The following is a 12,900-nucleotide window of genomic DNA, read 5'->3' on the forward strand; positions in this document are numbered from 1 at the left end:
CTCAATGTCTCCATTAGAGGGAGACGGATATATCCCTGTGAAGGACACCGAAAAGGGCAAAGTTTCTCGTGTGAATTATTGAAATGAATTATGTTTTATTTTGCTAATTGACTCCGCTGATAATTCTCTCTCGAAAATTTTCTGACACGTTTATTAAGTTACTCTGTTTAGGAGGAGTACTAGAGGATCTGCGGGATTATGGAAGATTGCGAGATAGAAAAATTAGCTTTTTTAAAGTCAGACAAACTCAACTCGTGCTCATTATACCTATAGGGGTGGACAGAGAGACTTACACACTTGGTGTTGGTATGGTATGATTAATCGTATGGTGACTGGTTACCAGCTCGTCACCTATATATATAATCTTTCAACTTTAGCACCGTACTGAAAATAATAAGCTTCTGAGTGATGATTTTGGGAGCAAGCTACTGAGGCCGCAAAAGTCTGCGAGGAGTGGAAATCCGTAATTCGAGCCATACATCCTAACGGGATAAAAGGATAAGAAGAAGAGAATGCATTCTGCTTTTTCTTTACCACTTCTTTCTAGGACACCATGGTGGCGCCACCATAGACGTGGCAAAAACAAATTGTACATATGCAGGTGAAGTAGAAATCATGCAACTACATACATTTTTTGGTTGCGTTACCGTGATTTCACCACCATAGTGTCCTAGTGAAATAGGGCCCTTATCCCCATATTGTTATAGTTTAATTTGCTTATTGCTTGTGATACACATGTGTATTGTGTGACAAGCTAAATCAAAAGGGTCCATATCGCAACGGCGCTTACGCCGTTTTTAGATGTTTGTACACAGATGTATATGTAAATTATGAAGTGTAATTGATAAAAAAAAGAAAGCTCGGTGAGGTGTGGGTAAGAACTTTGTTCATCTTGCGATGGTCTTGGATCTTATGTATGTATGTGAAAAAAATATGTATGGAAAATTGCGAATGGCGTTGGCGCCTGTAGCAATAAGGGTCATTTTGATAAATATGGACTATCTAATTTGAATTCAGAACTAAATTCAAATTTGGATATCAATTTTGATAATATGCTCGTCCCATAATACATTAGATTTAAACATAGCTGGCGAGGAGTTGGTGTACTACACATCTCTGCCTATTTATTTATTTATTTAAATAGGTATACCAACTACAGTACACATATTGTAAAGTTATAAAATTCAACTACTGTATTCGTTGATACCTATTTAAATAAATAAATAAATAGGCAGAGCAGTATATATATATATATAATATAGTGTATAGTGTGTGTGTATATAGTGCATATGTGTGTGTAGTGTATCCTCCTAAATGATCTTCAATGGGGAGACTGGAATGAGGTTACAAATTTGGATACTTAAAAATTCGAAGGCCACATTCAGCCACTGTGCCATTCCAACCTAACCTACATTTCAACTTAAAAGCTTCCCTGCAAACTTGAGATTCCGTTAAAGAAAGGCGTTTTCAAAGATTTTTCTTATTGGCAATCCAAGTCACGTACTTTCAGAAGTGATGGGGCTTTTCCTATTAGTTCCTCGAAGACAGATAATGTACCATTAGAAGAACAGCTGCAGATATTAACAAAGAGAAATCATTAGTGAGTAGACCTTTATTTGGTGAAATACGGTAAAAAACTCATAAATGTACTGGTGTTAGTGACATCGTAACGAAAACTAAGGGGGATGATTCAGCTCATTATTCTGAGTTAATATCAAGTGAAATTTTCAAAAAAGAAAAACTTTAATGTTGAATAGCATTGTTGTTTTTATAGATTAATTGCTCCAATACGCGGCCTTTTTAGAACCCGTAAAATAAGTAGTACTTAAATCGTAATAAGAATTTCTAATAAGCGTCAATTCAATAATATTATATCGCACACAACACATCATATCAGGACAGTTACAGATGGACAGAAGAAATGCAACAGGCGGTTTCATTAGAAATTTCTTACAGGCAACCTTAAGGTGAAAGATATGTTTAGTCATTGGAACTCGGGTTGTAGGACAAGTGCAAATCCCGGCTCGGGCCATAAAGTATATAAGCCACTGAATTTGACATGTGAGTTTTAAATTCGTTTGGATTATAGATAATTGATATCACGTGGTTTCCAGGATTTGTGCGCGGTTAAAAGCAATTGGCTCGCCTCCTTGTCCCAATTGGCCTCCTCGCCAGCTATGTTTAAGTCCCATGCCTATGTCGCTAGTGTCCCATGTCCCATGTCGGCATAGCTGGCGAGGTCACTCCTTGACAGCAATGTTTAAGTCCAATGCCCATTGTTCAACCCGAACATGTATCCGAATTCCAAATATGATATAATCTGTGGTAGGGATAAAAAAAAGAAATAAAACGACTTCCTGTTTAACCATGTAACTATAATGGTGGTTTTATTTTACTTCCACAAAATTAATTAATTAAAATCAGTGAAGTTCATTATCAAACTTATCTTTGTGCTAAACAAAAGAATTGGTCCTTCGAGCAAATGAATTAGTCCTTCGAGTGGAATATAAGTCCTTTTTATCCACTAAATTACCGGCGGAATATACGTGAGTCTGCACAGATAGTAAGCTGCGTCTATATACGATCCCCTCGTACTTTGAGACCATATTTGCGTCATTAAGAAGAATCTGCGAGTGGGAGGCTGCATTTGGGCACAAAAGTACCGACCGGTGTGGAGAAGACCTTCCCTGTGGCGAGTTCCTGAAGGGGATTAAAATTTATTGTGAAAATTGCTGTTGTTGAAACCGTCGCAAATTACCGGCGTGTTAGCGCGACGGCATATTACTCACCAAGTTATCCTCATATCTACAGTTTGAAGAATTTTCAACGTGTATTTCATCATTTTATGCATCATACGGTGTCTATATTTTCGACCCGTAATCAATATTGCAGAATTGCAAAAATTTCGCAACCATTTTTTGCGGCCATATTTGGGTGTATTTTGCCTTTTTATTTTACGTCGTATAACGTGTACCAACCAAGCAGCGGCGAAGAACGTGTCAAGTTGTCATCACTGCGTTGAAACGGAAGAGCCATCTCAAAATTCCTTCGAAACAGCAAGAACTTCAAGTCGTATCGTCACTCCATTTCGGTCATTCCAAGTAAGAACGAAAGAGACGGTAAATAAAATAAGGCGGAGCTATTCACGTTTTTCATAATCGATCATCATCGAACGCAGCTAAATCGAGCGTACTGCGTGTATCCGAACGGCGCAGCTGTCAGGTTGGCAACATTGAAAAAAGAAAAACGTACTTGACTAACTTCATTTCGAAGCGTGTGCGGCTTATGTTTACGATTTTATTTCGTGTTCGATTTTGTATAATTTATAATTTGGCAAAGAAAAGCATAATTGGTTGTAAAAAATATATAATAAGATACCTTTTACATATAGTACATGTAAGTATAGTTAAGGTTCTTATCGTTTTGTTACAAAAGGTTTTTTACCAAAGCAGTACCTATTCAGGCACGTAATTTTATTTAGTTTCTCTTGGTGTATCTTTCTAGATTTTCATAATGAGTGAAGATAAGGCAAAGTTAAAGGCTCTCGTCGCCGAGCGGGGATATATCAAGGGGACTTTGTCACGGCTAAACAACTTTTGCCACGATGCTGATGCAATGGCGGCTACCTCGCGTGAGGCCTTACGTGAAAAACGTCTTCGCATGTCGGAGGCTTTTCAAGAATATATGCAGTTAAACAAGGCGATTTTAGTGCTGGCCGACGAGGACGCTGAAAATTACGGCGAATATGAGGACAAATATTACGAGTCTGTTGGGCTGCTGGATAAGGCCTGCTCGGGTCCGCAAACCGAGGCCAAACCGAATGGCGGTGAGAATTCTAACCCAGGTACGTTTAAAAACCTTCCAAAGATTAATTTACCCAATTTTAATGGGGAGAAAGTGGTAGAATATTATCCTTTCATTAACATGTTTCGTTCTGTGATTCACACAGACAAAAAATTAAGTTCATGCGAAAAACTTTATTACTTACGCTCTTATTTGAGTGGGGAAGCATTAGAGCTTATAAGAAATTTACCTTTAACCGACGATAATTACGTCACAGCTGTCAAACTCTTAGAAAAGAGGTATGACAATACCCCTAAAATTATTAATTATCATGTGGACAGCTTACTGGATTTGCCTGCTTTTACTAAATGCACTGCACACAACCTGCGTTCCCTCATTAGCACTGTTAATGTGAACATGGAAGCCTTAAAAAACTTAAAACAGCCAGTGGAACATTGGGATATACTTCTCATTAACATACTAGCTAAAAAGATTGACATCTATACTTACCGGGGTTTCCACCTTGAGAGAAATGCTAGAGAAGTTCCCACACTATCTGAATTTCTTGATTATTTAGAGAAGCGTGCATTGGCACTGGAAAACACCTCGGAGGAGAAGCAGCCATCATTTACTGCTAAGTCTACGCGAGCTCCTAAAGTCAGCGGGGTAGCGGCAGCAGAGAAGCCTCAGCCAGCATGTAAGTACTGCAAGCTTTCTCATAAATTATACGAGTGTCACAAATTTAAGATGGCTACAGTAAAAGAAAGGTGTGCTTTTGTCAGAAATCATAATTTATGTACACTGTGTCTGAATGAACATCGAGGGAAATGCATGCTACGCATCATGTGTGCTGTATGCAAACAGAGGCACAATACGCTTCTACATGTGCAGTTGCCAAGCAGTGAAGATTCATCTCATACAGCTGTTGCTATGGATGATGGGGTGAATAGGGAATGTAATGCGGTATCTATGTCTAACACTAGCTTGTCAAGGGATGTACTGCTTCCAACGGCTATGGTAGGCTTATATAATAAAAATGGGACTTTGACATATGCAAGAGCCCTATTGGACAGTGGTTCTCAAGTATCATTTGTGACAGAAAATTTAGCTAACAAGATAAACTGCAAAACCTTCCCAGTTAATCAATCCATCTCTGGTGTAGTTGAGGGCACAAATAAAATTACAAAAAAGGCTGAATTTTCCGTGTGTTCATCTATAAATACATATAAGGTTGATGTGTCCTGCTGTGTGGTAAAAAATATCACGTGTGATTTGCCCCAGCAATCATTTAAAATTGATAATTTTGATATACCAGCCCATGTAACGCTTGCTGATCAAAATTTCAACAAAACTGGAGAAATACAATTATTATTAGGTTGTGACATATTTTTCCAGGTCTTGCAGCGTGAATCGCTGCCCCTCACGCCGTCTGGGCCGTTTTTAATTAACACCTGCTTCGGATATGTTGTCGCCGGGACTCTACCAGTTTCATCTGGCAAGATTTATTCTTCTAATCACTGTATTAATATTAAAGTAAGTGAACCCGTGCATACATACCTATCAGGGCAGGCAGCAAAAACAAATTTAATATCTGACTTGTCTGAACCTCGAAATGATAATTCATTATTAAGACAATGTGAGCAAGATGCTTTATTATTTGATTTAAATAATAATATTAATAATTTCTGGCAATGTGAAAAGGTACCTAATGTTTTCAAGGAGGGTTCAACAGAGTTTCAGTTAGCAGAGGAATGCTTTAGGTCTTCTGTAAAGTTAATTAACAAACGCTTTTCTGTGGCTTTGCCTCTTAAATTAGATTTGGAAAATATACAATTAGGGGATAGTTTCTCTTATGCTCTGCATAGATTGTATAATTTAGAGAAACGTTTCGTGAAAGATGACACATTATGTCAGCAATACAAAAAATTCATACAAGATTATTTGGATGAAAATCATGCCACTTATTATGACATTAACAACTATAATTTAGATGCAGGTAACATATATTTCCTTCCACATCACCCAGTATTGAATCCGAATAGTAAAACGACTCCCGTGCGAGCCGTATTTGACGCGAGCATGAAAACGAAGCGCGGTTTATGTTTAAATGATATAATGCTCAACGGAGATGTTGTCCAAAGTGAATTGTTTGATATATTGGTGTTATTAAGAACTTATAGGTATATTTTACTATGTGATGTGAAAGCTATGTACAGGCAAATACTTGTTGATGAACCATTCTGTTGTTTGCAGAATATATTATGGCGGAATTCTTGTAATGATCCAGTACAATGTATACAGTTAAAAACTGTTACATATGGTTTAAAAAGTTCGGCATTTCTAGCTACTCGCTGTTTGATGGAACTAGCTAATAATTTCGAAAATGAATATCCATTAGCATCCTTTGTTTTAAAACATTCTAGTTACATGGATGATATTCAATGTGGTAGCCAGGATATTTCTGAGTTATGTCGTATCAAGGACGAATTAGTTAAACTTATGAGCGAGGCGAGTTTCTCCCTGCATAAGTGGTTTTCAAACTGTCCAGAAATATTGAAAGATATTCCATTAGAATTGCAATATTTAGGTAATCGTGATTTAAAGGAAAATGGTAATGTATGTATGAAAACTCTAGGTTTATCCTATGATGTGTCTACTGATGCCTTATCTATGCGTTGTCCTCAAGCTGAGATCCTTGAGAGATACACCAAGAGACAAGTTCTCAGCTTTATAAGCCAATTTTTTGATCCGTTAGGTCTGATAGGTCCAGTGATAGTGCAAGCTAAGCACTTCATGCAAAAGGTGTGGTTTTTAGATCTAAAATGGGATGATTATTTACCTGATACCCTAAATACGGAATGGGTCGACTTTGCTACTGCTTTGGTAAAAATGTCTTCTATTGATGTACCTAGAAATATTAATGTGTTTTCCTCGCAATCGTTGGAGTTAGTAGGTTATACTGACGCTTCTGATATTGCATACGGGTGCTGCTTGTATATAAGAGTTGTTGATGACAACAAAAATGTTAAAGTTAACCTATTGTGTTCTAAATCTCGTATAAATCCGAAAAATAAGAAACTTACTACACCTAGGCTAGAATTAAACGGTGCTTTATTATTGTCTATGTTGGCTAAGAAAGTATATGACGTTTTAAGTCTAAAATATAATGTAAAAACCTTTCTTTATTCTGATTCCCAGATTGTACTTGCGTGGGTGGGTACTGAGCCTGAAAAATTGGGTGTTTATGTTCACAATAGAGTGAAACAAATACAAAAATTTACTTCAAATTTTCAGTGGCATTATGTATGTACCAGTGAAAATCCTGCGGATTGTTTATCTAGGGGCTTATCACCTCAGTCACTCAAGTCCAAGTTGGGAGAATTATGGTTTAATGGACCAGAATATTTACATAGTTATGATTATGTACATTCAGATGGTAAAGGTAAAAGTCAAGTAATTACTATTACAGAACTAAAAGTAGAAAAAGAAACATGTAATTTGTGTAATATCAAAAATTCTATGTATGATGTGTTAGATAAATCTTCTGACCTTGAAAAGCTAACCAGGATTATGTGTTATGTAAACCGATTTATTTATAATTGCAATGCAAAAAATGTAAACAAGAAAAAGGGTAATTTATGTCCTGAAGAACTAAATTCTGCCTTGCTTTCTATTATCAAACTCGACCAAGAGAAGCATTTTATGCAAGAGATAAAGTCTTTAAAGTCAAATAATGTTTTAAAGTCCAATTTAAATAATTTAAATCCTTTCTTAGATTCTGAAGGCTTACTAAGAGTGGGAGGGCGTTTACAAAACGCAGACCTGACTTTCAGTCAGCGTCATCCTATTATCTTGCCAAAACAGTCTAATATTACTAGACTGCTCATTCTAAAAGAACATTTACGATTGAAACATGCTGGGCAGAAATTAATTCTCAATAGTTTGAATGAACATTACTGGCTCCTTAATGCTAATAGGGAGATAAAGTCTGTATTACATAAATGTTTAATTTGCTTTAAACTTAAAGCTAAGGCTGCTTCACAGCTCATGGGCTCTTTGCCATTGGATAGGGTGCGTATGTCTCGTCCATTTCAAATTGTGGGCACAGACTATGCTGGACCCTTCTATGTAAAACAGACTAGGGTTAGAAATCCTTATGTTGTCATTTTTGTGTGTTTTACTACTAAAGCTATCCATATAGAATTAGCTTCCGATATGACGACTGAAACATTTTTAGCTTGTTTGAGAAGATTTATTTTTAGAAGAAATAAGCCCTCTAAGATTTACTGTGACAATGGATCATATTTTAGGGGAGCTAATAATGTTTTAAAAGACTTATATAATATGCAGTCTTCCACAAAACACCAAAACGATGTTATAAATTATTGTAACAGTGAAAGGATTCAATTCCATTTTATTCCCTCTTATTCTCCGATATTTGGTGGTTTGTGGGAAGCTGGCGTGAAGAGTATTAAATATCACTTGAAAAGAGTAATTTCAGATACTGTTTTGACATTTGAAGAATTGTACACAGTCTTAGTACAAATAGAAGGAATATTGAATTCTCGTCCTCTTACTGCTATGTCTAGAGATCAAAGTGATATGTCTTACTTAACGCCTGCGCATTTTTTAACTGGATCACCTATTACTTCATATCCAGAATTAAACCTAGTTGATACTAAAGTAGGTAAACTTAGTTTCTGGAAACAGTGTATGCAAATGCAGCAGAATTTTTGGAAGCAATGGCATAAGCAGTATTTAGTAACTTTGCAAAATAGACCTAAATGGCAAAATGTTCAGCCGAACTTGAAAGAAGGGATGTTAGTCCTTTTAAGGAATGAAAACGCTTCACCTTTGAAGTGGCCAGTTGGTAGAATCATTAATGTCTTTCCAGGCAAAGATGGAAGAGTTCGAGCTCTTGATATAAAAACATTTAAAGGGTCTATTGTTAAAACTAGTATCATGAATGTTTGCCCCTTGCCTCTAAATGATTCCTAAGTATATAATGTTACTTATTATTAATAGTTTTTAAGTAGTATTATTCATTGATAGATATAGATAACTCTATTATTCATGTAGCTTTCTTAGGTATCAGTATTACTTTCTAAATTAGATTTTTTGCTAGAGGGCAGTTTACCACTTATTTTTGGTAAAAATATAAGTTTATGCTTAGATTAAAATCTCTTAGAAGTTCCTAATTTATTTTGTTTGTAAAAATCTACGTAAAAATATTTTTGAAGTAGGTAATTTATGTTTTGTTTTAACTTTGTATAGCATTGTGTAAACTGTAAGCTTATTTTGATTTAAACATAACAAACATACCTTTAAGTAGATTTTTTATTAAATTCATGTTATTTTCATTTGTAAAAATACTTATACCTCATAGTAGGATTTTTAGGTTTTATGATTGTTATTTAATTGTGTAAGAGTAAAGTAGTTAAACTCATTTTTTATTTTCTCAATTTATACTTACCTACTAATTGTTAGTGGAAACGTTCTTAAGTAACTTTTTGATTATTAATGTAACTTTGTTTATTGATACTTTTTCAAACTTAGTGGTTGGTACTTACTTGATTTAAGATAATTTTAAGTGCCCCCCCCAATCTGTTCAACCCGAACATGTATCCGAATTCCAAATATGATATAATCTGTGGTAGGGATAAAAAAAAGAAATAAAACGACTTCCTGTTTAACCATGTAACTATAATGGTGGTTTTATTTTACTTCCACAAAATTAATTAATTAAAATCAGTGAAGTTCATTATCAAACTTATCTTTGTGCTAAACACCCATGTCGCCAGTGTCCCATGTCCCATGCCCATGTCGTCATATCTGGCGAGGCCACTCCTCGACAGCTATGTTTAAGTCTCATGCATTTCACTAGTGTCCCATGTCCCATGTCCCATGCCCATGTCGTCATATCTGGCGAGACCACTCCTCGACAGCTATGTTTAAGTCCCATGCATTTCACTAGTGGCCCATGTCCCATGTCCCATGCCCATGTCGTCATATCTGGCGAGGCCACTCCTCGACAGCTATGTTTAAGTCCCATGCATTTCACTAGTGTCCCATGTCCCATGCCCATGTCGTCATATCTGGCGAGGCCACTCCTCGACAGCTATGTTTAAGTCCCATGCATTTCACTAGTGTCCCATGTCCCATGTCCCGTGCCCATGTCGACATATCTGGCGAGGCCACTCCTCGACAGCTATGTTTAAGTCCCATGCCTATGTCGCTAGTGTTGAAACACGGGTGTCCCATGCCCGTGTCGCCATAGCTGGCGAGGCCACTCCTTGTTTAAGTCCCATGTCCATATCGCCAGTGGGTGTTACTATTCATCTAATACACGTCAGCCTATCCCTTAGGGAATACAAGCGTGATGCTGTGTTAAGTAATGTGGGATGGTGGAAAACTTCCTGATATGAAAAGGTAAAATTATACATTGTCATATCCTCCTAAATCTACCATCTGTACGGAAGCTTTCATTAAGGGCTTATTCAATTTTAATTAGTTAAATTATACGCTCATGCCCTTACTCACATCTCTGAGATATTTATCCTGTATTCTCGTAATCGTAAATTATATTTTATGTGGCCATCTTGACACTTTCAGGCGGTTGGTGAAAGTATCAAGACTTGTTAGTACCTTGATTGAGGTTACAGGCGATAACAGTGTCAGTGTTTTAGTATTAAGAGCGTTGAGTTCCGGGAGTCCTGGGTTTTGAGACTAGGAGGAGATATATTTTCTGAAATATTTAAGCCATTTTAAACTTTTTTTTATTTATTTGTTTAAGTGACTTATTGTAGATTTGCCGCAGATGGCATTAACTACTTGGACAGAAACCATTCTAAGAGTTCTGGCGGCTCAATAATAACCCTGACGCTATGGGTGCAGAAGTCCGTCAATGACCTCACTACGCGATGCTAACGCGTTACAGCGTCGCGACTGTATCAATACAAACGCGCGACCGCGTAGGACAACCTCAGGGGAAGAATAGAGGGGATTGTTACTGAATCGCGTTTGCGTCGCCACACACAGCTCGCAAACGCTTCACGACTGTATCGATGCGTACACGCGACAGAGTCACTACTGCATCGCTACAAAAATCATGTGCGAGGGCCCTTTTGATGTACCTACCTCTGACAAGTACAATTGGAAATACAGTAAAATTAGATTCATTAGGTTTTCTACATATTTTCACCTGCCACAGATGTAGCATCAATTTTTTTAATAACGGAGGTCCCACAACAGCCCACGACCTAAATCACATTAAACCTACAAGTTTAACTTCTAGAACACCCCGCCTGTTAGTAGTGACGTCATCCCACCCCTTTATGCCCTAACATTAATCGTCGAGGGTTATATTAAAGTAGTAAATAATGGGCGTGTTAAATCCTTGTGAAGTTGACAGCTTCAGTGGGTATAGGCTTCGCTAGATAGAGCTTGTGGCAAATAATATCTTTGTTTATAGAAATAAACATCACATTACTTAGTTTTAAACCGGGTTTTTGTACAACAGGCTTGAATTATTTTCGCACATGAATTGATGAACTTTGAACTCCTTCATTGCCTACCTTATTGTTATAACACGCACAGATCATAGAAACAAGGGAGATATGCTTTCAAGATTAAATTAAAGGAGTCCACACAAATAGTTACATATTTTATGACACATTAATGAGTCCGCATGTCGGTCGCATTTAGATATTTCGGGCCGGAGCGCAACGTCAGTTTACCCGCCGTTCATTGCGTAGTAACACAAGCGCTAATTCTGGTTGCCCGATACCAAAGAAGCAATCAATGATTGGGAAAGTTTTATAATACGATAGTTGCCTCATATAATATGCTCGATTTAAGCGTATTGCGGTCCCATCAGCATAGCTCCCGCGGCATTTCTATACAATGAGAACTTCCTGATAACACGACTTTTGTCAATACAAACGGCGATTAGCTTTTGTCAAATAAACGTTGCCGTTCTCTCGCTCCGTCAATCTACATACCGAGTGCCACGACGTCGCCAAAGTCGAAGGAGCTCCGACGTCATAACTAGCTTCAATATTCTATGACAAACATTAAATAAAAATGAAATACTTAAATAAAGTGAGGAGCTCGGTGGCGCAGCGGTTAACGCGCTCGGTCTATGATTGCTGAAGTTAAGCAATTTTCGCAAAGGCCGGTCATAGGGCGGCGCGCCGCAGCCAGCAACAACGGCGATCTCCCACATCCTCGGGAGGTGGCGCAGTGGAGAAAGGACGCCCGTGATGTTCTCTTCCACACATGGGAAGAGGCTCTTGAATCCCCGAATTCAAGCCGAGAGTTGGTGGCGGCAATTCGACCAGTTCTTCGGAGCTGGGTCGAGTGCCCTGGCGCTCCCAACTACCACCTCACGCAGGTCCTCACCGGGCACGGGTGCTTTGGTGAGTACCTGTTTGGGGTGGTCAGGAGGGAACCAACTGCCGAGTGCCACCACTGTGCTGGCGGTATGGTGGACACGGCACGGCACACGCGCGAGGAGTGCCCCGCTTGGGCGGTCCCTCGCGCTGCCTTGTCCGCCGTGATAGGCCCGGATCTCTCACTGCCGGCCATGATCGTGGCCATGGTCGGAAGTGAAGCGGCTTGGAGAGCGGTCGCCACCTTCTCAGACGCAGTGATGTCGGAGAAGGAAGCGGCGGAGAGAGAGCGGGAGAACTCCGCGGACTCTCTTCCGATGCGCCGCAGGCGACCTGGAAGGCGGCGACAGGCGCACCTGGTCAATATAAACCGAGCGCCGCCTTGACGGGGACCTGTGACACAACATAGGTCCCGTGCCGGAGGGCTCCCCAGTGTTCCGGGGCAGCCCTCGGCGGAGGGGGAGGCGCTAGACGCGCTCCCATGGGCGTTGGGCCCTAACGGGCATCCGCCGGCGGGGACGCGGTTGTGTGCAACTGCGTTCCCGTGTCCTCGCCACATGGCGGCAAGGAGGAACACTGTTGGTTTTTAGTGGGTATACCGGGTGGCGACACCCGGGGAGTCCCACATAACCACGTCGCCCCCCCCGGGCGGCGTGGTATGCGTAACGCATTTTCCAACGTAAAAAAAAAGGCCGGTCATAGGATGGATGGGTGACCACAAAAAAAA

At 39.1% G+C, this 12,900-nt stretch overlaps 2 protein-coding genes and 1 long non-coding RNA gene across 6 annotated transcripts; 2 read left to right on the forward strand and 1 right to left on the reverse strand.

Moving 5' to 3' along the window:
• Window positions 1-2,360: 2,360 nt before the first annotated feature.
• On the reverse strand, window positions 2,361-2,926 carry LOC126370350 (uncharacterized). Its single transcript, XR_007566866.1, has 2 exons — window positions 2,790-2,926; window positions 2,361-2,700 (listed from the first exon to the last, which is right to left on the reverse strand). It is a non-coding gene; the product is annotated as an uncharacterized LOC126370350 (long non-coding RNA).
• Window positions 2,927-3,089: 163 nt separating this feature from the next.
• On the forward strand, window positions 3,090-9,490 carry LOC126370203 (uncharacterized). Of its 4 annotated transcripts, XM_050014984.1 has the most exons (4): window positions 3,090-3,396; window positions 3,505-3,844; window positions 4,361-4,480; window positions 5,179-9,490. In XM_050014984.1, exons 1-4 carry the CDS (start codon window positions 3,286-3,288, stop codon window positions 5,190-5,192), a joined length of 585 nt encoding a protein of 194 aa, XP_049870941.1. In that variant the 5' UTR covers window positions 3,090-3,285; the 3' UTR covers window positions 5,193-9,490. The 4 variants fall into 4 exon arrangements, with proteins under 4 accessions (XP_049870941.1, XP_049870939.1, XP_049870938.1 ...); XM_050014982.1 differs by having other exon boundaries at window positions 3,267-3,396; window positions 3,505-4,480; XM_050014981.1 differs by lacking the exon at window positions 3,090-3,396 and having other exon boundaries at window positions 3,436-3,844.
• Window positions 9,491-10,177: 687 nt separating this feature from the next.
• LOC126370372 (uncharacterized) lies at window positions 10,178-12,559 on the forward strand. Its single transcript, XM_050015210.1, has 2 exons — window positions 10,178-10,212; window positions 11,956-12,559. The coding sequence occupies exons 1-2, from the start codon at window positions 10,178-10,180 to the stop codon at window positions 12,557-12,559; spliced, it is 639 nt and encodes a 212-aa protein (XP_049871167.1).
• The last annotated feature ends 341 nt before the right edge of the window (window positions 12,560-12,900 follow it).

This window comes from Pectinophora gossypiella, chromosome 10 (genome assembly GCF_024362695.1).
Source record: "Pectinophora gossypiella chromosome 10, ilPecGoss1.1, whole genome shotgun sequence".
NCBI lineage: Eukaryota > Metazoa > Arthropoda > Insecta > Lepidoptera > Gelechiidae > Pectinophora > Pectinophora gossypiella.

Bases quoted from the DNA above. Each gene is read 5' to 3' on its own strand.
- LOC126370372 (XM_050015210.1), top strand. From the start codon at position 10,178: ATGTGGGATGGTGGAAAACTTCCTGATATGAAAAG. The intron at 10,213-11,955 runs GTAAAATTATAC...ATTTTCGCAAAG, and splicing joins AAACTTCCTGATATGAAAAG to GCCGGTCATAGGGCGGCGCG.
- LOC126370203 (XM_050014981.1), top strand. From the start codon at position 5,863: ATGAAAACGAAGCGCGGTTTATGTTTAAATGATATAATGCTCAACGGA.